The sequence below is a fragment of the Anomaloglossus baeobatrachus genome, chromosome 3 (assembly GCF_048569485.1).
Source record: "Anomaloglossus baeobatrachus isolate aAnoBae1 chromosome 3, aAnoBae1.hap1, whole genome shotgun sequence".
Taxonomy (NCBI): domain Eukaryota; kingdom Metazoa; phylum Chordata; class Amphibia; order Anura; family Aromobatidae; genus Anomaloglossus; species Anomaloglossus baeobatrachus.
Window position 1 is genome coordinate 383,330,115 of NC_134355.1, and position 22,598 is coordinate 383,352,712.

The 22,598-nt window shown below is 46.1% G+C and overlaps 1 protein-coding gene across 5 annotated transcripts in view; it reads right to left on the bottom strand.

Moving 5' to 3' along the window:
- Positions 1 to 22,598, bottom strand: part of MYO6 (myosin VI) — a 363,126-nt gene that overhangs the window by 265,983 nt on the left and 74,545 nt on the right. For all 5 annotated transcript variants that reach the window (XM_075340184.1, XM_075340183.1, XM_075340187.1 and 2 more), the window contains exons 2-3: positions 7,657 to 7,799; positions 1,789 to 1,858 (exon numbers count right to left, since the gene is read on the bottom strand). In XM_075340184.1, coding sequence (XP_075196299.1) covers positions 1,789 to 1,858; positions 7,657 to 7,773 — 187 coding nt within the window. In that variant the 5' untranslated portion in view covers positions 7,774 to 7,799. The remainder of the gene's footprint in view (positions 1 to 1,788; positions 1,859 to 7,656; positions 7,800 to 22,598) is intronic.

Genomic DNA, 22,598 nt, shown 5'->3' on the forward strand with positions numbered 1-22,598 from the left:
GCTGAGACTTGTAGTTCTGCAGCTGCTGTCTGCTCTCCTGCATACACTAGTGAATGGAGGATGCTGAGACTTGTAGTTCTGCAGCTGCTGTCTGCTCTCCTGCATACACTAGTGAATGGAGGATGCTGAGACTTGTAGTTCTGCAGCTGCTGTCTGCTCTCCTCCATACACTAGTGAATGGAGGATGCTGAGACTTGTAGTTCTGCAGCTGCTGTCTGCTCTCCTGCATACACTAGTGAATGGAGGATGCTGAGACTTGTAGTTCTGCAGCTGCTGTCTGCTCTCCTGCATACACTAGTGAATGGAGGATGCTGAGACTTGTAGTTCTGCAGCTGCTGTCTGCTCTCCTGCATACACTAGTGAATGGAGGATGCTGAGACTTGTAGTTCTGCAGCTGCTGTCTGCTCTCCTGCATACACTAGTGAATGGAGGATGCTGAGACTTGTAGTTCTGCAGCTGCCGTCTGCTCTCCTGCATACACTAGTGAATGGAGGATGCTGAGACTTGTAGTTCTGCAGCTGCTGTCTGCTCTCCTGCATACACTAGTGAATGGAGGATGCTGAGACTTGTAGTTCTGCAGCTGCTGTCTGCTCTCCTGCATACACTAGTGAATGGAGGATGCTGAGACTTGTAGTTCTGCAGCTGCTGTCTGCTCTCCTGCATACACTAGTGAATGGAGGATGCTGAGACTTGTAGTTCTGCAGCTGCTGTCTGCTCTCCTGCATACACTAGTTCTGCAGCTGTCTGCTCTCCTGCATACAATGAACATTTTGAAGAAGGAAATGACATCAGACCTTTTTTTTTTTTTTTTTTTCATCAACAATCTTTAATGGCATTGTGCACTGATTAAAAACGCAGTGAGTAAAACGCAGCAAAAAACGCACCAAATCGCGGCAAAAACGCATGCGTTTTTGCCGCGTTTTTTAGCCGCGGGTGCGTTTTTTAGACAAAAACGCACATAAAAACGCAGCGTGAAAAAAACGCCTAGTGCGCACATAGCCTAAGGCTACTTTCACACATCAGTTTTTTCCCATCAGGTACAATCCGGAAAAAAAAGGGTAAACCGGATCCGGTATCGCATCCGGTTTATCCCCATAGACTTTCATTGTAACCGGATTGTACCTGATGGCTTTGCGTTGCATCCGGTTTTTTCCGGATGCGGCAAAATTTATCAAAGCGGCGGCCGGAGGCAACGTGTCTTGCAACGTTTTTTTGTCCGGCAAAAAAACCGCATCGCGCCGGACCCGGCGCGATACGGCGTGTTTTACAATGAAAGCCTATGGACGCCGGATCCGGCGCAATGCGGTAAAAAATGGATGCGGCTACCGGATCCGTTTTTGTAAACTGCGCATGCACCAAATTAATTAAAAAAGCTGATCCTTCAAAAAAACGGACAAACCGGATGCAAAAACGGATGCAAACCGTATCCACCGGATCCGGTTTTGTACGCATCCGGCATAACGGATTTGTTAAAAACCGGATCCGGTGGATACGGTTTTACATTTTTTTGCCGGATCCTTTGCATCAGGAAAAAAAAGGATTGTGCCTAAATGCAGAAAACTGATGTGTGAAAGTAGCCTAAATGAACGGCTCTCGGGCTTACAAAACCCTCACATTTGTATGGACGTAGAGCCACTGACTTATTCAAACACAATAATGTCACAAACTGGTTAAACCAGCTGTAAAGGCACACACAACAGCATGTAATATACACCTACATCCCCCAGAGAACACTGTGAAAGTGTGACTGTACATATATAAGAGGAGTCAAACACAGTAGATACATACAGTTGTCTTCCACATGCTTTAAGGTATCCTCTTCAGCAGGAAAAACCTGGTTTATAGCTGCCAAAAAAGTCTATAGAAACATAATAAAATGCACATAGTCAGCAGGAGATCTCACACGAAAACATACATAAGCCAATCGGTGTACAATAAATAAGAGAACAAGACAAGCTGAAAAAGAGAAGAGATGATCTCCAATACATTATGATATCGTTATATTGCATCTAAAATGAAGAAACTTTGATAACTGTATTAACACAAAATAAATTCGGAAGAACTACAGCACAGAACGATGGGAGACTGACTACAGGATCAGACTACAGAGTGTTTGTTTGCAGTCTGTTACTATGGAGACAGAAAAGGGCACCTGTACAAGAAGAATACATGGGCCCTTTGGTGTCCATGAGCTGATCATAATGCACAATTACACCTGGAGGTAGAAATGGGTCCCCTTAACTCTTGGGCCCCTGTGCGACCACACAGGTTGCACCAATGATATGTTTCATGTCAGCATAGGAGCTATAGGCATCGACTGATTTTAGAAGCACAGGAATTATTTCTGAAGGTGAATATTGTCCTCAAACGTACATTGTCATTGATTGAATATCTACTTAATTAAGGGATTAAAACTTATAGCCAGCCAAGAAAAAGGCCTCAATTGGTTTGTTATGTTACTCAGCTTCTAAACTACTTTGTACATAATAGGCTAGACCAGGGGTCGGGAACCTATGGCTCGCGAGCCAGATATGGCTCTTTTGATGGCCGTATCTGGCTCGCAGACAGGGCTCCTACCTGTCTATGGGAAGGATCAGGGCCGGCGCCAGCACCCGGCTACTCATGGGGGCCCGGTGGCCGCGCTGTCACCGCCCCCCGCCGAGGATCGAGCTTTCAATTGCATCGGCATCGCAGGTGCCGATACAATTGAGAGCAATGATGAGAGAGTGAGCGGCGCGCTCCCTCTCTTATCATTCTCCCCGCTGTGACTGTCGGCGTTCTTCTGACAGCTCTGCAGCGAGCGCGGTGACGTCATCACTGCGCGCCTGCTGAGAGGTCAGCGAGCGACAGCAATGGACGATGCGCCGAGGAGACCGGATCAGCAGGGGAACGAGAAGTGAGCCGCCCCTCTACTGACACTGGGCTCCCCTGACTCACAGGCCGGCCACTACACAGCGGCACTAGTACACATAGGGGCCCGGCAGCCGCTCTGCGTCTATGTGTAGTGCTGCTGTGTAGTGGCCGAACTGTGAGTCAGGGGAGCCCAGTGTCAGTAGAGGGGCCCCTGACCTGGAGAGGCCACCAGCCGTGTCTGAGCTGCAGGAGTGCTAGTCCTGACCTGCACAGCAGACGGAATCTCCATCCTGCAGGACCTGCGATGATGTCACGCCCATGTGACTGTGTGGGAGGAGACACAGGATGCCGGGCAGAAAGCAAGTTACTGAATCCTGAAGGAGATTTGGACACATGACTGGTAATAAGAAAAGAGGGGACATGAGGGTGAGGGGGGTTGCAGGGTGAGGGGCATATGAGGGCTGCAGACTGTGACAGAAGCATGTGAAGGGGTGCAGAGTGTTTGAGAGGGGTAAGTTGGGGTACAGGCAGGGTGAGATATGTGAGCAGGGTGTGTGAGATATGGGGGTGTATTGTGTGTGATATGGGGGGTGCAGGCTGTATGGGAAGCAGGGTATGTGACATATGGGGGTGTAGTGTGTGAGATCTGGGGGGTGCAGGCTGTATGGGAAGCAGTGTGTGTGTGTGTGGGATATGGGGGGTGCAGGCCGTATGGGGAGCAGTGTGTGTGTGTGTGTGATATGGGGGGTGCAGGCTGTATGGGAAGCAGGGTGTGAGAGATATGGGGGTGTAGGCTGTATGGGAAGCAGGGTGTGTGAGATATGGGGGTGTAGTGTGTGTGATATGGGGGTGCAGGCTGTATGGGGAGCAGGGTATGCGACATATGGGGGTGTAGTGTGTGGGATATGGGGGGTGCAGGCTGTATGGGGAGCAGTGTGTGTGTGTGTGATATGGGGGGGTGCAGGCTGTATGGGAAGCAGGGTATGTGACATATGGGGGTGTAGTGTGTGAGATCTGGGGGGTGCAGGCTGTATGGGAAGCAGTGTGTGTGTGGGATATGGGGGGTGCAGGCTGTATGGGGAGCAGTGTGTGTGTGTGATATGGGGGGTGCAGGCTGTATGGGAAGCAGGGTGTCTGGGCCACTGACAGATACAATTGCTCCAGCGGTCACTTAGTACACAAAGGAGTGTTCCTCTCTGCTGCACTAAGCCACCGCTGGACCTAAACAATAATTCGCTGTAAAATAATAAAATAGATAATTGACATAACTGACAATGTGTTGTGTGACATGTCCAATATTCCAGCTTCTTTCTTCTGCGAATGCCTCAAAGCTGGCATTCTCTCAACATCAGGTGGGAAGAATGCCAGCTTCCAGTCATGCGCAGGAAAAAGAAGAAGCCAGACTGCTGGACTGATGTCATGCATCGCAAGTTCACAATGTAAGTTATTTATTTGATTTTTTTACTGCTAATTACCATTGTTTCAGTCCAGTTGTGGCTTTATACAGCAGGGAGGAGCATTCCTTGCTGTACTAAGTGAACATTGGAGCGATTGATCTGTCAATGGCCCTTTAAACATATTGTACGGCTCTCGCGGAATTATATTTCAAAATATGTGGCGTTTACGGCTCTCTTAGCCAAAAAGGTTCCTGACCCCTGGGCTAGACTATGAACACTACACAAATATATTAGTAATTAGAATAAATAACTTTGTTTCTGTTACACTTTTATTATAGGGCTTACAGCAGGGCCTTTAGTCATCAGGTGAGAGTAGAACATTCTACTCATATAAAAGATGCCAATATACGTTAGCTAGCCAATAACCAATTGTCTATATAACAAACATTTCACTGACATAGCCATAAACATTTTAGTCTAAATAAGCCAAATTCATATGTGGTGCCCCTGAGGCTTCAGTCGCCACAGAGGTACTGCACCTCAGCCAAAGGTGTGGTATTACATCCCTGGGTAAGGAAGAGGTCATCCACCGGTATGCACACAAAACACAACACTCTCAGTTAGCAACTCCTACCAGGTGAGGATTGGGGTTTGGTGTCGTCAGGCTATGTATAGCTCCTGTGAATGATGACACCTCCCTCCCCTAATCCGATGGACCTGGGGTGGAGTCTAGTGAGTGAGGGAGGAGTGTAGTGACATGAAGATAGGGGAAACAGGAGGAGCAGTGGAAGAGTACAGACCTGTGGCCTGGAGCTGGTGCAGCTCGGCTCTGGCACAAGACAGAAGGGGTCCTAGGGCCCATGGGGAGTGCGCCAAACCCCCGTGGACTCATTCCACATACAGCATCGGAGTGGAGGGACTTAGCTGCCGAAAGAGGACTTGTGCCTAGACTAGAGGAGAAGCACCAACGTACTCCGCTAATAAAACCAGAGGCTTAGGTCACTTCAAAGGCTGAAGCCAAACCTGTACACGAATCAGCTGGAAGGTGACAACATAGGACCAACGGGACCAAGCCGACAGGCTCCCCTTGTGACACCAGCTCAGGACACTGTGTGCGTAGGAACAGGACAGGAGGGCGAGAAGTCAGCGCAGAAAGACGACCAGGGGAGGAACACATGAAGGATGCACCGGTATTGACCTCCAAACTATCCGGGATCGACTGAAGCCCATCACAGTGAACCCCAGCATTCCAAGGGCAGCATTTGATAGTTCGGACGTTATAATCTGGAACCTGCCTCAGTGAGTAAAAACCTTTGAGACTGCATCCCTGTGTCGCTCTGTTATTCACCTGCACCCGAGCCCTGCATCCGAGCCATCATAGAACTACTACCCCCATCTGCCCTGGGGCCCAGCTCTGCCTGTGGAGAGCTATACCAACCAAACACATCACCATCTGCCCCAGAGGTCCCATCCTGGAGCGCCGGCTATCTCTGGCCGAGTACCACAGGTGGCATCACGAACTACCATCCCCATCATCATCCCTACTTAAACCGATATCGCCGAGGTCACAGAACCGTGTCCTTGCCGCCACCGCAGCATCCCAGAAACTGATCCGCCTCCCAATAGCAAGAAACCCCAAGACCCCGATGCAGGCATGCCACATACACATAAGAAAGCTGTTGGCCAAGCATCTATAAATTTTCAATGGGAAAAGAGGAGAAAGCTGCCACTAGACACCATATCGAAGAAGAAAAATTGGATCCGGTGTGCAAAATTAAACTGGTATATTTTTCGCTCAATCCGATATCATCTGGTAGTGGAGAATCCGGTGGTGCCTTTATGGTGCGTCAACCCAGCCATACATATTCAAGGACACCAGATGAACAATGAAAATCTTACACAGATCGTCCAGCAGCAGGATACGTCCGCCAATCAGTTAACTTTTACCGATCACCGGTCGTTTGAATGCCTGTTACAAAGGAAGACTGTAGCAAATGATGTGCAAAGACGAACTATACTAGATCGTTCAGCGCGCATAAGCTGCCATTCTTCTCAGCAGTGCAAGTCCTGTTTACACAAGACGATGCACTTTTGAGTTCTATGATCTTTTATGTTGTATAAGGGGTGCTTCACACACAGCGAGCTCACTGCCGAGATCGCTGCTGAGTCACGCTTTTTGTGACGCAGCAGTGACCTCATTAGCGATCTCGCTGTGTGTGACAATGAGCAGCGATCTGGCCCCTGCTGCGAGATCGCTGCTCGTTACACACAGCCCTGGTTCGTTTTCTTCAAAGCCGCTCTCCCGCTGTGACACACAGATCGCTGTGTGTGACAGCGAGAGAGCGACAAATGAAGCGAGCAGGGAGCAGGAGCCGGCATCTGACAGCTGAGGTAAGCTGTATCCAAGATAAACATCGGGTAACCAAGGTGGTTACCCGATATTTACCTTAGTTACGAGCCTCTGCAGCTCTCACTCTGCCTGTGCTGCCGGCTCTGGCTCTCTGCACATGTAGCTGCTGTACACATCGGGTTAATTAACCCGATGTGTACAGCAGCTAGGAGAGCAAGGAGCCAGCGCTAAGCAGTGTGCGCGGCTCCCTGCTCTCTGCACATGTAGCTGCATTACACATCGGGTTAATTAACCCGATGTGTACTGTAGCTATGGTAGGAGAGCAAGGAGCCAGCGCTCAGTGTGCGCGGCTCCCTGCTCCCTGCACACACAGCTGTGCGCTGGTAACTAATGTAAACATCGGGTAACCATACCCGATGTTTACCTTAGTTACCAGTCTCCGCAGCTTCCAGACGGCAGCTCCGTGCAAGCGCAGCGTCGCTTGCACGTCGCTGCTGGCTGGGGGCTGTTCACTGGTCGCTGGTGAGATCTGCCTGTTTGACAGCTCACCAGCGACCATGTAGCGATGCAGCAGCGATCCTGACCAGGTCAGATCGCTGGTCGGATCGCTGCTGCATCGCTAAGTGTGAAGGTACCCTAAAAGTTGATTTCACCCTGTGAACAAGCGCTTTGCTCGTTCATTGGGTGATCAGCAGTCTGTTTACAAGGCAAGATAATGGTGAAACAAGTGTTTTTAACAAGGCTCATTCATGAAAATCTTGCAGTGTAAATGTACCTTAAAGAATAATTATGGATGGAAGATCTATTATCCAACTCAGATGGGAAAGACATCAATTATTACAATGTTTTGTTTTTTTAAACAATGACTTTGAGTCACCTGAGAGCTAAAATGATCTGTTCTTTAATTTCACCTGTTGAAATCATTCATTTTCAACTCATATGTATGACCAACCTACAGCCGAGTGAAGGTATACAACAAAATATAAAACCAAAGAATTAAACTTCCCCAAAACAATACCATTCAGTTACAAATTGCTTCTAAATAATACATCTTACCTTTCCCTTTTGATTTAGTGGTTCAATTGTTAACGAATCTGGCCCAATATCCACAATGTTACCCAACTGAAAGCCATCAGTTGGGTGAGGCGCCCAGACTGGCTTCCCGTCCTCCATGGTGCTCTTCCACTGCTCTCAGTTTACTAAAGTAAAAAGAAAAAACAAGACACCCATCATAATCATTATTTATATCAACGATAATGTATTAAAAAAATACGCTTAAATGGTAATATCCGTTTGGTCACTCATTTCGTAATATTTATAGGGTCACATATTAAAATTGTTGTTTATGCACATGACTAAATGCAATAGGTTGGGCGGTATATTAGACACCAAGCTAGCCAGAGGACAATAAGTATGTAAATATCTGCTGATTCAAGTGTCCCTTCCATTACATTTTAAGAGTTTTCCCATCTTATGACCTGATATCTTTTTGCTAGAACTCTAGCAGAGATAAGATGGCAAATCGCTTGGCCATGGCTTTATGATCAATGGTGATCCAACTTATGGCTCTCCTGGCCAACTATCTGTACAGGAAATTAAAGACATCCCTTTTTACTTGAATGGTTCATCGCTGCATACCATTTATACAATAGATTGGTGGAGAGCCCAGAGGTCAGAACACCGCTGATCATAAGCAATATACCATCACTTTATGGAAAGTGTTGGGAAAACCACTTAAGAAAATCTTACACATACAAGTCATAACTAAATAGGAGAGAAAAGGCGCAATAGATGTTTTTTAATAGAAAAAGAAAATAAAAGGAAAAAGAATAAATGTCTTTTTCCTGAAGAAGGAGACAGTTGGGGTCTCCGAAACGCGTAGGAATGAAATAAAAAGAATCATCTGTTTTGACATCTATGTCTGTGGTCTTCAAGCGCGGCAAACAACCTGTTTTTTCTCCAGTTTTCCTTTTGACATACAAGTCATAATATGCTAACTTTTACATAATCATGGAAAACTATTAGGAAGATGTGTCATATAACATAAGGAAAAATAATTATATGAAAGATAACATATTTTCCACTGACAATACACATTAATTACAAGGTGTCCACCTTGGCACCTCCAGCACTCAATGATCACATACCGGTAAAATTGCGCCACACCTTACTACACCTCCCTTTGTTTTATAACTATGCATAAGCAGAAATAATGGTCCTTTATTAAAAGCAGTGACACTAAATTAAGAGTTAGACTTAGACTCCATAAACGATCATGGCTGCCAGTTTTATCTGCACCAAGTCCCTGTTGTCATCACCATAAAAGCCATGTGTACAGATGCCTTTGTCAGAATTCTAGAGCTAAGCATCACAGCCAAGTACACACTTGGGTGAGAATCACAAACACCACAATCGCATATTATTCTAAAGGACAGCATTTTATGATTAGGCGTTTCCACACGTCAGTGTTATTAGTCGTCATATTCCTGCTGCACCGTACTGTAACACAAGGTAAACATGCAATAAAGGAACTCTGAGTCATACAGTCAGACAAGGAGTCCAGGATAGCTATAATTTACAAGCCATCAGCAAAAAATAATTCTAACTGAGCAGGTATATACAGTACACTGTGCAGAATTAGTAGGCAAATGAGAATTTTGAGCACATGATAATTTTTATACAGTTGTCCTACTCCAAGCTGTATAGGCTTGAGAGCCAACTACCAATTAAGTAAATCAGGTGATGTGCATCTCTGTAATGAGGAGGGGTGTGGTGTAATGACATCAACACCCTATATAAGGTGTGCTTAATTATTAGGCAACTTCCTTTCCTTTGGCAAAATGGGTCAGAAGAGAGATTTGACGGGCTCTGAAAAGTCCAAAATTATGAGATGTCTTGCAGAGCAATGCAGCTGTCTTGAAATTGCCAAACTTTTGAAGCGTGATCACCTAACAATCAAGTGTTTCATGGCAAATAGCCAACAGGGTCGCAAGAAGCGTGTTGGGCAAAAAAGGTGCAAAATAACTGCCCATGAATTGAGGAAAATCAAGCGTGAAGCTGCCAAGATGCCATTTTCCACCAGATTGGCCATATTTCAGAGCTGCAACATTACTGGAGTATCAAAAAGCACAAGGTGTGCCATACTCCGGGACATGGCCAGGGTAAGGAAGGCTGAAAAACGACCACCTTTGAACAAGAAACATAAGATAAAACACCAAGACTGGGCCAAGAAATATCTTAAGACTGATTTTTCAAAGGTTTTATGGACTGATGAAATGAGAGTAACTCTTGATGGGCCAGAAGGATGGGCCAGAAGCTGGATCAGTAAAGAACAGAGAGCTCCACTCCGACTCAGACGCCAGCAAGGTAGAGGTGGAGTACCAGACCTACTGCCATTTTCTGGAAGACAACTTCTTCAAGCAGTGGTACAGGAAGAAGTCGGTATCGTTCAAGAAAAACATGATTTTCATGCAGGACATTGCTCCATCACATGCATCCAACTACTCCACAGCGTGGCTGGCCAGTAAAGGTCTAAAAGAAGAAAAAATAATGACATGGCCCCCTTGTTCACCTGATCTGAACCCCATAGAGCACCTGTGGTCCCTCATAAAATGTAAGATCTACAGGGAGAGAAAACAGTACACCTCTCGGAACAGTGTCTGGGAGGCTGTGGTGGCTGCTGCACACAAAGTTGATCGTAAACAGATCAAGCAACTGACAGAATCTATGGATGGTAGGCTGCTGAGTGTCATCATAAAGAAAGGTGGCTATATTGGTCACTAATTTTTGGGGGTTTTGTTTTTGCATGTCAGAAATGTTTATTTCTAAATTTTGTGCAGTTCTATTGGTTTACCTGGTGAAAATAAACAAGTGATATGGGAATATATTTGGTTTTTATTAAGTTGCCTAATAATTTTGCACAGTAATAGTTACCTGCACAAACAGATATCCTCCTAAGATAGCCAAATCTAAAAAAAAACACTCCAACTTCCAAAAATATTAAGCTTTGATATTTATGAGTCTTTTGGGTTGATTGAGAACATAGTTGTTGATCAATAATAAAAAATTCCTCTAAAATACAACTTGCCTCCTAAGATAGCCAAGTCTAAAAAAAACCCACTCCAATTTCCAAAAACATTAAGCTTTGATATTTATGATTCTTTTGGGTTGATTGAGAACAGTTGTTGATCACTAATAAATAAAATCCTCTAAAATACAACTTGCCTAATAATCTAGATGACAAAGGTTTAGATTACATTGCATGGTATTAGGATTTTTTACTGCAGTTTTAGGAACAGCAGTTGTAGAAAAAAAGATTACATAAACTGCGTGTATAGTAAGCCTCCACCGTGCTTCAGTGTTGCCTGCAGACACTCATCATTGCACCGCTCTCCAGTCGTTCAGCAAGCAAAATGTCTTTTATTACAGCTAAATATTTAAAGTTTTGACCCATCAGTCCAGAACACCTGCTGACAAGTTTCTGCACCCTAATTCCTATGTTTTTGTGCACAGTTGGGTCACTTTGTCTTCTTCCATATTGAATCTAAGGCTTTTTGGCTGCTATTCTTTAACGAAGACCACTTCTACACAGACTTCTCCAAACAGAAGAGCAGTATTGATGGGTCTTATTAGTCGCAGCCAATTAGGAGCTGATGGCACCACTGGACATCTTCCAATTTCAAAGGGAAGTACGGTAAGCATAATGTGCTTTTCATCTGCTGCTCTACGTTTCCTTGGCAGACCACTGTGCCTACAGTCTCCAATGTTGCCTATTTCTAAATACCTCTTCAAAAGAGTTTTAATCAGCAGGTCTTGAAACCACAGTCTCCTTTAAAGGGAACCTGTCACCAGATTTGGCGACTATAAGCTTTGGCCACCACCAGCAAGCTCTTATATGCAGCATTCCAGAATACTGTATATAAGAGCTCAGGCCGCTCTGTATAACATAAAAAACACTTTTATAATAATCACCTAGGGGCGGTCCAGTCCGATGGGAGTCGCTGCTCTCCAATTTGGCAAATGTGGAAACAAAAGAGGATTCAGCTTAGCTGCCGTGGGTGCCTCAGGACTTCAGAATGGTGCGCGGAATCTTCAAGACAGGCCAGGTCCGGTATGGGAAACAGCCAAGAAAAAATAGCAAAAAGGTAGATCAAACACTAAAAATATAAAATATACGAGCTTTATTCTATCATGGTTAAAAAGAAATCACGAAAGGCACTGCATATTGCATAATTGAGGTGCAATTAAAATTATTCAATATGCAGTGCCTTTCGTGATTTCTTTTTAACCATGATGGAGTAACGCTTGTAGATTTTATATTTTTGGTGCTGGATCTACATTTTTGCTATTTTTTCTTGCCTATTCTCCAGTCTGGCGCCTCCTCTCAGCGGCAGTCGCTGTCCTCCTTCTATCCAACCCAGTTTGGATAATGTGATCTGTGTCATCCACACCAAACCCATATTGCGGTCATGCGCAGGTGTCGCGGGCGGAGGAGGGGACGCTGCGCTCACCCACTGCTCGGGTCCGGCTGCTGCTGCTCGGTGGTGGCTCGAGCGGTGGGCCGGATCCCGGGGACTCGAGCGGCGTTCCTCACCCGTGAGTGAAAGGGGGGTTGGTGTGTGGTTTGGGGAGATATTGTCCGTGACGCCACCCACGGTTGTGGTGAAGTTGTGACACCACCACTGCTCTGGACGGGGATCCTGGGAGCGATGACAGGGAGCAGCTTGGATGTTGGTTCTCCCCTCCGTGGGTAGGGGGTTGCTTGTCCCGGGGCCCCGGTGAGGGTTTTAGGGATGGCAGGCGGGTTACGGGGCCTGGTGAGGTGCAGGGTCGCGGGGGCAGCGCTGTGCCGCACGGCACGGTGGTACTCACTCAGCCAGTAATTCACACAGAGTCTCTGGTCAAACAAACGGCTGGATGGACGGGTCCCAAAGGCGGCTGCGGTTGTTCTCCTCCTGGTAGGTTGATGGTGACTGCCTTTCCCTGCACCTGTGTTGTGTTTACGGTTCCAATGGCTTCCCACCGGTAACCCGCTCCCCAGCTTAGATGGATGCTGAGGGAGCCCCTTTTGCCCGCAGGCTCTGGCCTTGGGAACTGCAGCCTTGGCGGTGACTGTGTTCCCCTCTACGGTGTGAGCTGTTGCCTTCAATTGGGTCTTGGCTGCTGGGAAACCCCGGAGGTTCCCTTCGCTAACGGATTTGACCAGTTTTACGGCGACTCCTAGCCTGGTCGGGGTCCGTAAGCCCTGCCGGATGGTGCTGGCTTCTCTTCACTCCCCGATCCGGTACCGGTGGGCCACCGCCCGTCCCCGGTCCGTACGGTTCACTCCAATCAGCCTCTCCTGCAGACGGTCACCACCGTCTGCCAACCTTGCTGAGTGCCCGGGCCACACACCCGGACACGGTCAGTCTCCTCTCCTACCACTTCACTCTCCAAAACTGTACTCGAAACTGATCCCTTTTCCCACCTCCAGGACTGTGAACTCCTCGGTGGGCGGGACCAACCGCCTGGCCCACCACCTGGTGTGGACATCAGCCCCTGGAGGAAGGCAACAAGGATTTGTGTTTGGCTTCGGTGTGCCTAGCCGGGGTGTAGGGTGTGTTGGTGTAGTACCTGTGACGACCTGGCTTGTCCAGGGCGCCATACAGGCGCACTGTGATCTGCGCTGCTAAGGGCAGATCAATGTATAGTAGTGCGCAGGCTGTCTTTAACCTTTCCTAGCGCCTGCGCATTTCTGTACTTTGATCTGCCCTCAACAGTTTGGTCTGGATGACGTAGATCACATTATCCAAACTGGACGGGAAAGAAAGAAATCGCTGCAGAGATGAGGCGCAGGACCGGAGAGCAGCAGCTCCCATCGGACAGGATCGCCCCCTAGGTGAGTATTATAAGTGTTTTTTTATGTTGTACAGGGTGGCCTAGGCTCTTATATACATCATACTAGAATGCTGTAAATAAGGGCTCACTGGTGGTGGCCACAACTTATAGTCGCCAAATGTGGTAAAAGGTTCCCTTCAAAAGCTTTGCTTGGAGAAAATCATACTACCTTGTGTCTTGTTGCTGTGCTCAGTCTTGCTATGGTGTATAACCTGTGACACGAAGGAAGAAGAAAGAGCCCTGAAAGTCATCTCAACATCGAGTCTGTCTGGGATTACATGAAGAGACATGAGGATTTGAACAACCTAAAGATATGCGGTTATTTCTACAAGATGTTTAGAATACTTAACTGTTGTTCTTTAAAGCGCACCTGTAGTTACAAGCTCATTTTCAGAATACGCTGGTTGTAAACAAGTGAAATAACACCAATTCTGACCATACCATGTTTCCATGTATCATGATTTTTTCTCTAATATTCTTCAGTTGTCTCTGAACGAGTGGGAGGAACTAGTGGGTATTACGCCTCAATACACAGTACACACAGCCCTACTTTCTGAGCAGCACACAGAAAATCAGCAACAGTAATAGGATGGAAGATATACTACAGTACTAAGCAGTGTGGCAGTGAATCCAGCACTGGTGTGAGATAAAACAGTTGCAGCTCGATCTGCTTGTGTCTGCCTTTCTCTCTCACTGCGCTGAATATTCATCACTCCTTCTCTAAAGAGTTTAAAGGAAATCTGTCACAAGGGTTTTCCTACCCCACCTTATTGCACCATCATGTAGGGGTAAAGATCCTGACTCCAGTAATGTATCACTTATGTTACTATGTGCTGCAGTTTTGATTAAAAACTATTTTATCTGCTGTACATTTAGCCGTTTTATGAATGCTGAGCTCTGTTAACCCCACCCCATCATTACTCATTAGCAGCTTTCTGCCTATGCACAGAGTAGTGGTGGGAAGGTTATATCGAGCTTATGAATATAGAAGGCTACATGTCAGCAGGTTTACTAGTCCTAGTCCTCTAGTGGTAAAATCACTGCTTTATCAGAAGAAGGTTATCTAAACTACAGCAACCAGCCCAGTAAGAGGCATATCGCTGGAATCAGGGTCTCTGTCTCTACATTGTGCTGCTCTCAGATTAGGTGGAAAAAAATCTGGTGACAGATTCCCTTTAATATGCTCTGTTACATGACACATGAACATTCTTGCAGTCAGTCTTGCTTTAACCATACAGAACTGAGCAAGCAGGAGAGAGGAGGAGAAGTAGATACAGAAGTAGTATCAGAGAAGATGCATTACAAAATTTCTTATATCTGTTTATACTTTGATTTATGCAAACTTTGGTGAAGTGAGAGGCACAAATTAACATTATTGAACGTTCGGCCTTAAAAAAAAGTAATTATTCCAAACAATTCCCTAAAGATGTTCAGTAACAGGTCTTCACACTTACAAGGAGCAGGTTGAGCAAATCTTAAAGGGGTGGTTCACCCGTTTTCATTACTGGCCACATCAATATTATATTGAGAAACAAGGCTTTTCTCAAATACTTTGTGTTGCCAGTAGTGCCTGTGAGCGGCGCTATTGTGCTCCGCTCATCACCTTCACGTGACCCCCAGGCTCTGTGACCTCTAGGATCCGGTGATGTCACGTCAACTGAGGCGGGCGCAGTCTTCCTGAGTGACTGGGCTGTGGGTGGCGTTTCACCGCTCATCACAGCCCAGTGTCGCTCCTGCTTGCAGCGCTCTGCAGTAAAGGAGGAGTGAGCAGGGAGATGATGGGCTTTGACGAGCAGTGAAACGCAGCCCACAGCCCAGTCACTCAGGAAGACTGAGGCCCGCCTCAGTTGACATGACACCACTGGACATCAGAGGTCACGGAGCCCGGGGGTCACGAGAAGGGGCCACATAGAATAGGCTCAATAACCGTGCCCACACTTCACGTACCAGAACTCCACCATATGGATGGTCAGAGCAAAGTTTCCCACCATGTCCTAGAATATTCACCTACCCTCCCAAATTACCATTGCAGTGTTTAAAATTTAATCATTACCTCAAATAGGTCATAAAGTTATGTAAATTGTTAAAACAACTTGCATCATATAATAAACATTACTACAGAAATGAATAAGAAACGCATAAGATTCAATTAAAAGGAGGGAGTTAACTTCTCCCCCTGACACCCATGACCGTATTATGGCTCCATATAACCTCATAGTCAAACAGATTACATAAAGAGGGATAACGAGTACAAGGATACGGCATATGTGACATGTTCCAACAGAACCTAAAGGCTTTGCTTTTCTAGGATACCAATAATATGGTGCTATGTATAACACCACCCCAAGGCACACGGCCCACAGCTGTATAGTCGAGAGCTACAGGGTGCCTGGGACCCTCCACAGAGCCTTTATGTACACGGATATTGAAAAATCTGGATTCCACAAGAATATAAAACCCAGCCAACCACATGAGCAAATGTAGTCAATTAAACCATTTCCCAAATATTGATTTCAAGGAACATTTCTGGAAGTTAGCGACAAATAGATGGAGAAGGATCAGACTATATAAGTAACTGTGGGAATACATAGGTCTACACAGTGTATGTAGACATTATTATTGAACACTATTTGATAATTTTTCATATTAAAATTGGTTCTGAAACAAAACTTATAGCTTGTAAAGAAATCCACGTAGTGGAATAATATGCATAGAAAATTACTGGCATTCTCAATGAAGTAGAAACAGATGAGATTATCCAAGTCATATGCAACATTAAACACGTAAACCCGTTCAAACAAAATCTACATTGAAATCTAACCAGTCAGAATCCACAAACAACTTAGCACTAGCCGTTTATCCAAAAAGATAAGAGAAACAAAAGAAGAAAACAAACTAAAAGGGGCTTTACACGCAACGACATCGCTAACGAGATGTCATTGGGGGCCACGGAATTCGTGACACACATCCGGCCTTGTTAGCGACGTTGTTGCGTGTGAAACGCAGGAACGACCGTTAACGATCAAAAATACTCACCATATCGTTGATCGTTGACACGTCGTTCTAATCTGAAATATCATTGCTGCTGCAGGTATGATGTTGTTCGTCGTTCCTGCGGCAGCACACATCGCTATGTGTGACACCGCAGGAACGAGGAACAACATCGTACCTGCGGACGCCCGCAATAAGGAAGGAAGGAGGTGGGCGAAATGTTACGGCCGCTCATCTCCGCCCCTACGCTTCTATTGGGCGGCCGCTTAGTGACGTCGCTGTGACGCCGAACGAACCGCCCCCTTAGAAAGGAGGCTGTTCGCCGGCCACAGGACGTCGCTAGGCAGGTAAGTCCGTGTGACGGGTCCGAGCAATGTTGTGCACCACGCTAGCGATGTCGCTGCGTGTAAAGCAGCCTTAAGAGTAGTAGCCAAGGCTCTGGAGGCCTCTATACATATGGTATTAGATGGCTGTCGTCTGAAGGATGCTTTGGCCGATCATTCAGCTGAAAGCCATCTCGGCCGTCCTTCTTATATGCAGGGGCGCTTGTTTGGCCGAACTCTGCTGTGTTTTCTATGAGAAAGCCTCCGGCTAACATGTCGGCTGGCAGATTCTCTTAAGGAGAACATTGCGATCAGTAGTCCGTAAAATCAGACATTTTTGATAGGATTCTTCCCTGACCAAGAAATGTCCAATGCCTCCATACACATTAAATTGTTAGCTGAACCCTTCAATATCAGTGAGTTCAACTGACAGTCTACTGTGTATAGTCCAGCCAATATCTTTGTCACAGCCTGATGTGATCCTGGGGTGATCTTGGATCAGAGGGTCACAGCATATTGTTGATCGCAGATCCGCTTTAGTGCTTGTTCGTCGTTTAACCTGAGTTGAAGATTGTTTAATTCCATCCAGTACTGAAGGGGTTAAGGTTCGTTTCTGTCCTGCAGAGATCTAACAGGTAGTTGTAATCTCAGCTGCAACCTCTCCCTTCTGCTATAAATATCCACTCCTCACTCCTCCCTATGCTGGCTATAGCTCATACGTATGCTGTCCATGTTGAAGAAGCTTGCCTCTGCATAGCTGTGGTGTTGTTTCTGTTGCATGCCGTGAAGTTCCTGCTGAAGAAACGTAGTAGTGCTTTTTGTTGTGCCTTTCCCCACCTGTTTGTCTTAGCTACCTTGTGTTGTCTATTCCAGTGGCGAGACTAGCGTCTAGCTGGCCTCCACTTGTCAGTGTGAGTTCAGGGCCAGCGAGAGCTTAGGCATGTGATCGGCACATGGGGAGGAAAGAACCCATCCAGGGACATTAGGAAGTGCAGGGATCAACCTCAGTTGAGTGTTAAGCTGGGTTCACACATAGCGACAGCGACAACGACGTCGCTGTTACGTCACCATTTTCTGTGATGCAACAGCGACCTCGTAAGTCGCTGTTATGATCGCTGCTTAGCTGTCAAACACAGCAGACGCAGCAGCGATCATAACGACACGCGTCGCTGTGCTACATGTGAAGAGAGCAGGGAGCCGCGCTTAGCGCTGGCTCCCTGCACTCATAGCTACAGTACACATCGGGTTAATTACCCGATGTTTACTGCAGCTACATGTGCAGAGAGCAGGGAGCCGCGCACACTGCTTAGCGCTGGCTCCTTGCTCTCCTAGCTACAGTACACATCGGGTTAATTACCCGATGTTTACTGCAGCTACGTGTGCAGAGAGCAGGGAGCCAGCACTAGCAGCGAGAGCGGCGGACGCTGGTAACGAAGGTAAATATCGGGTAACCAGGGAAAGGTCTTCCCTTGGTTACCCGATGTTTACCCTGGTTACAGCTTACCGCAGCTGCCAGATGCCGGCTCCTACTCCCTGTTCGCTTCATTTCGTCGCTCTCTCGCTGTCACACACAGCGATGTGTGCGTCACAGTGGGAGAGCGACGACCAAAAAATGAAGCTGGACATTCAGCAACGAGCGGCGACCTCACAGCAGGGGCCAGCTCGTTGCTGGATGTCACACACAGCGACAGTGACGGGACGCTGTGTGTGTGACACCACCTTTAGGAAGTGACTACGTTCCCCTCTCCCAAGCAACAGGATCTTCTATTGTATTGTTACCCTGGTGTTCCTTCTGTGTTGCGCCGCTCGCCGGGAGTCCTATCGTACCTCTCTAATGCTTAAAGAGGACCTGTCACCAGAGCAACATTGGCCAGTGTTTAATTTTAATTTATTCCCACTACTCCCCTGAATGATTTTATTTTTTTAAAATAATCCACCATACAGTTCCAGAGATATCCACAACTTAGTGCTAATATTTACAGCCTTTACCAAAGGAGCGTTGCTCAAGGAGTCTCTAGGGTATGTCTTTAGACTGCCCTGCATAATTAGCCTACGATGAAATACTTAGGGAAGTAGCAGGAATAAAATAAGAGCTAACACTTGACACTTTTGGCCTGGTGATAGGTCATCTTTAAAGCTAGTCTACAGAAACCACTAATGGGTAAAGTAATTCCAGGTATGAACGACATAAAATACTTTCGCTACACAAACTTTGTAAGGCTACTTTCACACATCCGATTTGAGCACTGCGGCTCAATCTGGCTGTGAAAACTATGCAACGGATGCGGCGAAAACACTGCATCCTTTGCATAAGTTTTTACATGCGGCCCGTCCGTTTTTTTCCGGTTGCGGCATGCTACTGAGCATGCGCAGTGGAAAAAACCGCATGCGGTGAGCGGATGCGTTTTTTTTCCGCATCGCGCCGCATCCGGCCTCCATAGGTATGCATTGAAAAATGCGCCGCAGCGGCCGGATGCGGCGCGATGCGGTGTTTTTTGCCGGAGCAAAAAACGTTGCAGGGAACGTTCGATCCGGCCGCGGCATCGGCTAAATCTGCCGCATGCGGCAAAAACCGGACCGAACGCAAGCCCCTGCGGCACAATACGGCACTAATGTAAGTCTATGCAAAAAAAAACCGCAACCGGCGTTACAAAAGCCGGTTGCGGTTTTTCTGCAGAACGCCGTATTGTGCCGCAGAGCAAAAATCCGGATGTGTGAAAGTAGCCTAAGACTGCGCTCACACACAGCGGTCAACCTGCAACTGAAAACTGCATCCGCCTTGTGTGACTATGGTCTTTCCATTGTTTCCCAGCATAATCACTTAAGGCTAATTTCACACATCAGTTTTTGGCATCAGGCACAATCCGGCGTGTGCCTGATGCAACGGATCCGGCGCAGAATATGCAAAAACTGATGTGCCTGATCCTTTTTTTTGACGGTTCCAATATACCTGATCCGTCAAAAAACGGATCCGGCGCATCCGTTTTTGCATCCTTTTCGTCCGTTTTTTTTTTTTGCTGGATCCGTTTTTTTCAATACATTGGAGCATGCTCAGTTTACAAAAACAGATCCAGCGGCCGCATCCGATTTTTACCGCATTACACCGGATCCGGCGTCCATAGGCTTTCATTGTAAAACACGCCGTCGGTAACCAATCGGTTCTCTTTCCCCACCTTCAGACCAAATGCGTTAATCAACAGGAAGTGATGCTGCGGCTGCCACTCACTTCCTGTTGATTGCTCATTTGGTCCAAAAAAGGGGATAGAAGTCGGCGGTAATTGGACGGAGGACTCACAGCCCATGTCTTTTTCTACAGTTATGTCACAATGTCATGTGAACCATGATTACCAACAGCACTGGAATGGCGCCAGAATGGGAGGAGAGTACAGGGTCTTTTATCTTAACAGAGGGAAGTGTAATAACATGGGGCTGTGCTAGTAGTGGATAACCCGTATATATATATATGCAATTTTCTCTAATTATTGCATTTTTTTTGTTTGTTCTGTGGTTTTATTATGCAATTTCTCTTTACTATGAAGCAGTGTTTTATCATGCGTTTTTTTTTGCTGGATCAGAAGAACTTTGATTCTTCATTTAAAACACACAACTTTTTTTTCAGATGTGGCATTTACATGCGCTTTTCTTCAGACGCCCTTTCCTATAGCCTAAAGAAGAAAAAAAAACACACCAAAGAACACGCAGTTTAAGGAAATGTGCGCACGCTCTGTTGTTCTGTGACCACAAAGATGCAGCATTTTTATGCGTTTTTGGCCGCACTAAAATGCACCAACGGTAAAAACGCATAAAAAAATGCATGTGTTTTTGCGCGTTTTTTGCTGCGTATTTGTTGCTGCGGTTTTTCCAATGCATTGCAGGGGTGAAAAATACTGGCAAAAACGCTGCGAAAAAACACACTGTGCACACATAGCCTAAGGCCCTGTGCGCACTAGAAAAAGGATTTTTCTCAAGAAATTTCTTGAGTGAAAGATTAGCGCACTTGCGGAACGCCCCAAAAACGCATGCGTTTTGGTGCGTTTTTGGTGCGATTTTTCCGCAGGTTGGTCCATGCGTTTTCTATGACAAAAAACGCAGGTACCTGCAGAAAAGAAGTGACACGCTCATTCTTTTTCTCAAGAAATTCTACAGAAAGAATATTCTTGAGAAAAAAATGCAGTGTGTGCACAGCTATTTTTTTTCTATAGGTTTTGCTGGGGAATGTCTGCAGAAAGATTACAACCATTTTCTCAAGAAATTTCTGCAGAAAAAATGCAGCAAAAAACGCAGATAAAAACGCAGTGTGCGCACAGGGCCTTACAGTGTCTTTGGATAAACAGTGGGCATTAGTAGTCATGAGATCACATTTAGAAATGAGTAAACCTTAGGTTCAGTTTTCGAACCGAACACCAAATTTAAAAATCAAGGTTTGGGGTTTGTGGATTGGATGCTTTAAATGCAAACAAAACTCGTGCAAGCAACGCTGTGCTCAGGTCTGCTTAGTGCTCAGCCAAGTGCGGGCCTCTTGCAGTGTTTGAACGGTGCACACTGAGGGTAACAGCGTGATCAGATGTAGTGTCCACCAAAAAAAGTTGGAAAAAGCTCATTCACCCACCCCCGGAAGTGATCTGCTTATGGCAGGCGGTATGTGGGCGGAGATTCAAACTGCCAATCAGTGACTGGATGCTGTGGAGCTAGGCTCGTTTGCTGCCGGCAAACCGAGCCTTGACGGAACCGCTCTTCTCTAGTCACATCCACTTTGCTTGGACACTTAAAATCAGATTTTCTGCACAAAAAACGTAGCCGAAAAAAACGCAGCACTAACAACATGTGGGAACATGGCCAAAAAAAACTTTTCTTCCCAGAAGAGAGTCCTTAGTTAAACATGATGTCCCTCCAGTGAGGATGGAGACAAACTCTAGCGCCACCTATTGGCAGTAGCAACCCTAAAAGTCAAAAGTGGCTTTTTAAACAAGCCTTTTCATAAGACTTAGGATATATGCCAGATCAAAATCCCAATTTGCAGACACGGTGTTTCGGGGTGATTGCCCCTTGTCAGTGCAAAGTGTGGGTATCTGATCTGGCTTATGAGAAGCTATGTGGGGACCACGGGGAAGACTATTCTCCTTATGGAGACCTGACAAACCAGTCTGGCTGTCAGTAACGGGACTTATAGCTGCAATGCCTCTCTGGGAATATTCAAATTGTCCCTCTGTGGTCTGTGGTCCCCACATAGCTTCTCATAAGCCAGATCAGAGGGGCATTGCAGCTATAAGTCCCCTTACTGACGGCCAGACTGGTTTGTCAGGTCTCCATAAGGAGAATAGTCTTTGCCGCTGTTAAACATGGTGACTCTAGCCACTCTTTATCAATAAGAGGCACAAACTACTTGGTTTTGTTTTCAAAAGTAACGTTTAAAGGCAGAGGTTAAAAATGATCAGATTTACTGAAGACTGAAGACCCAGCCATAGCAGAAAAAGACCGGTGTAAGCCCTAATCTGTAACATATGCCACTTGTTCAAATCATTTAACTGAATCTCAATGCATAATCCTTTCCTTCTAAATCCCATGATATTATGTCCCGCCTTACTAACCAGCTTGGTAATAATGACAATTTTGGCATTAGCAAATATAAGAAACTTCTGGAACATAAAAGTTCTGGAAAATAAAAGTTATTAGTTATGTGATGAAAGTTGGAAAATATTGCACTATATATCATTCAGAGTAAAATATTTCTCTTCCTCTCTAAACAGAGGCACATTTCTCTTTAGACTATGGACCCACAGTTAGTTTTTGGTAAGTTTTTGACACTGC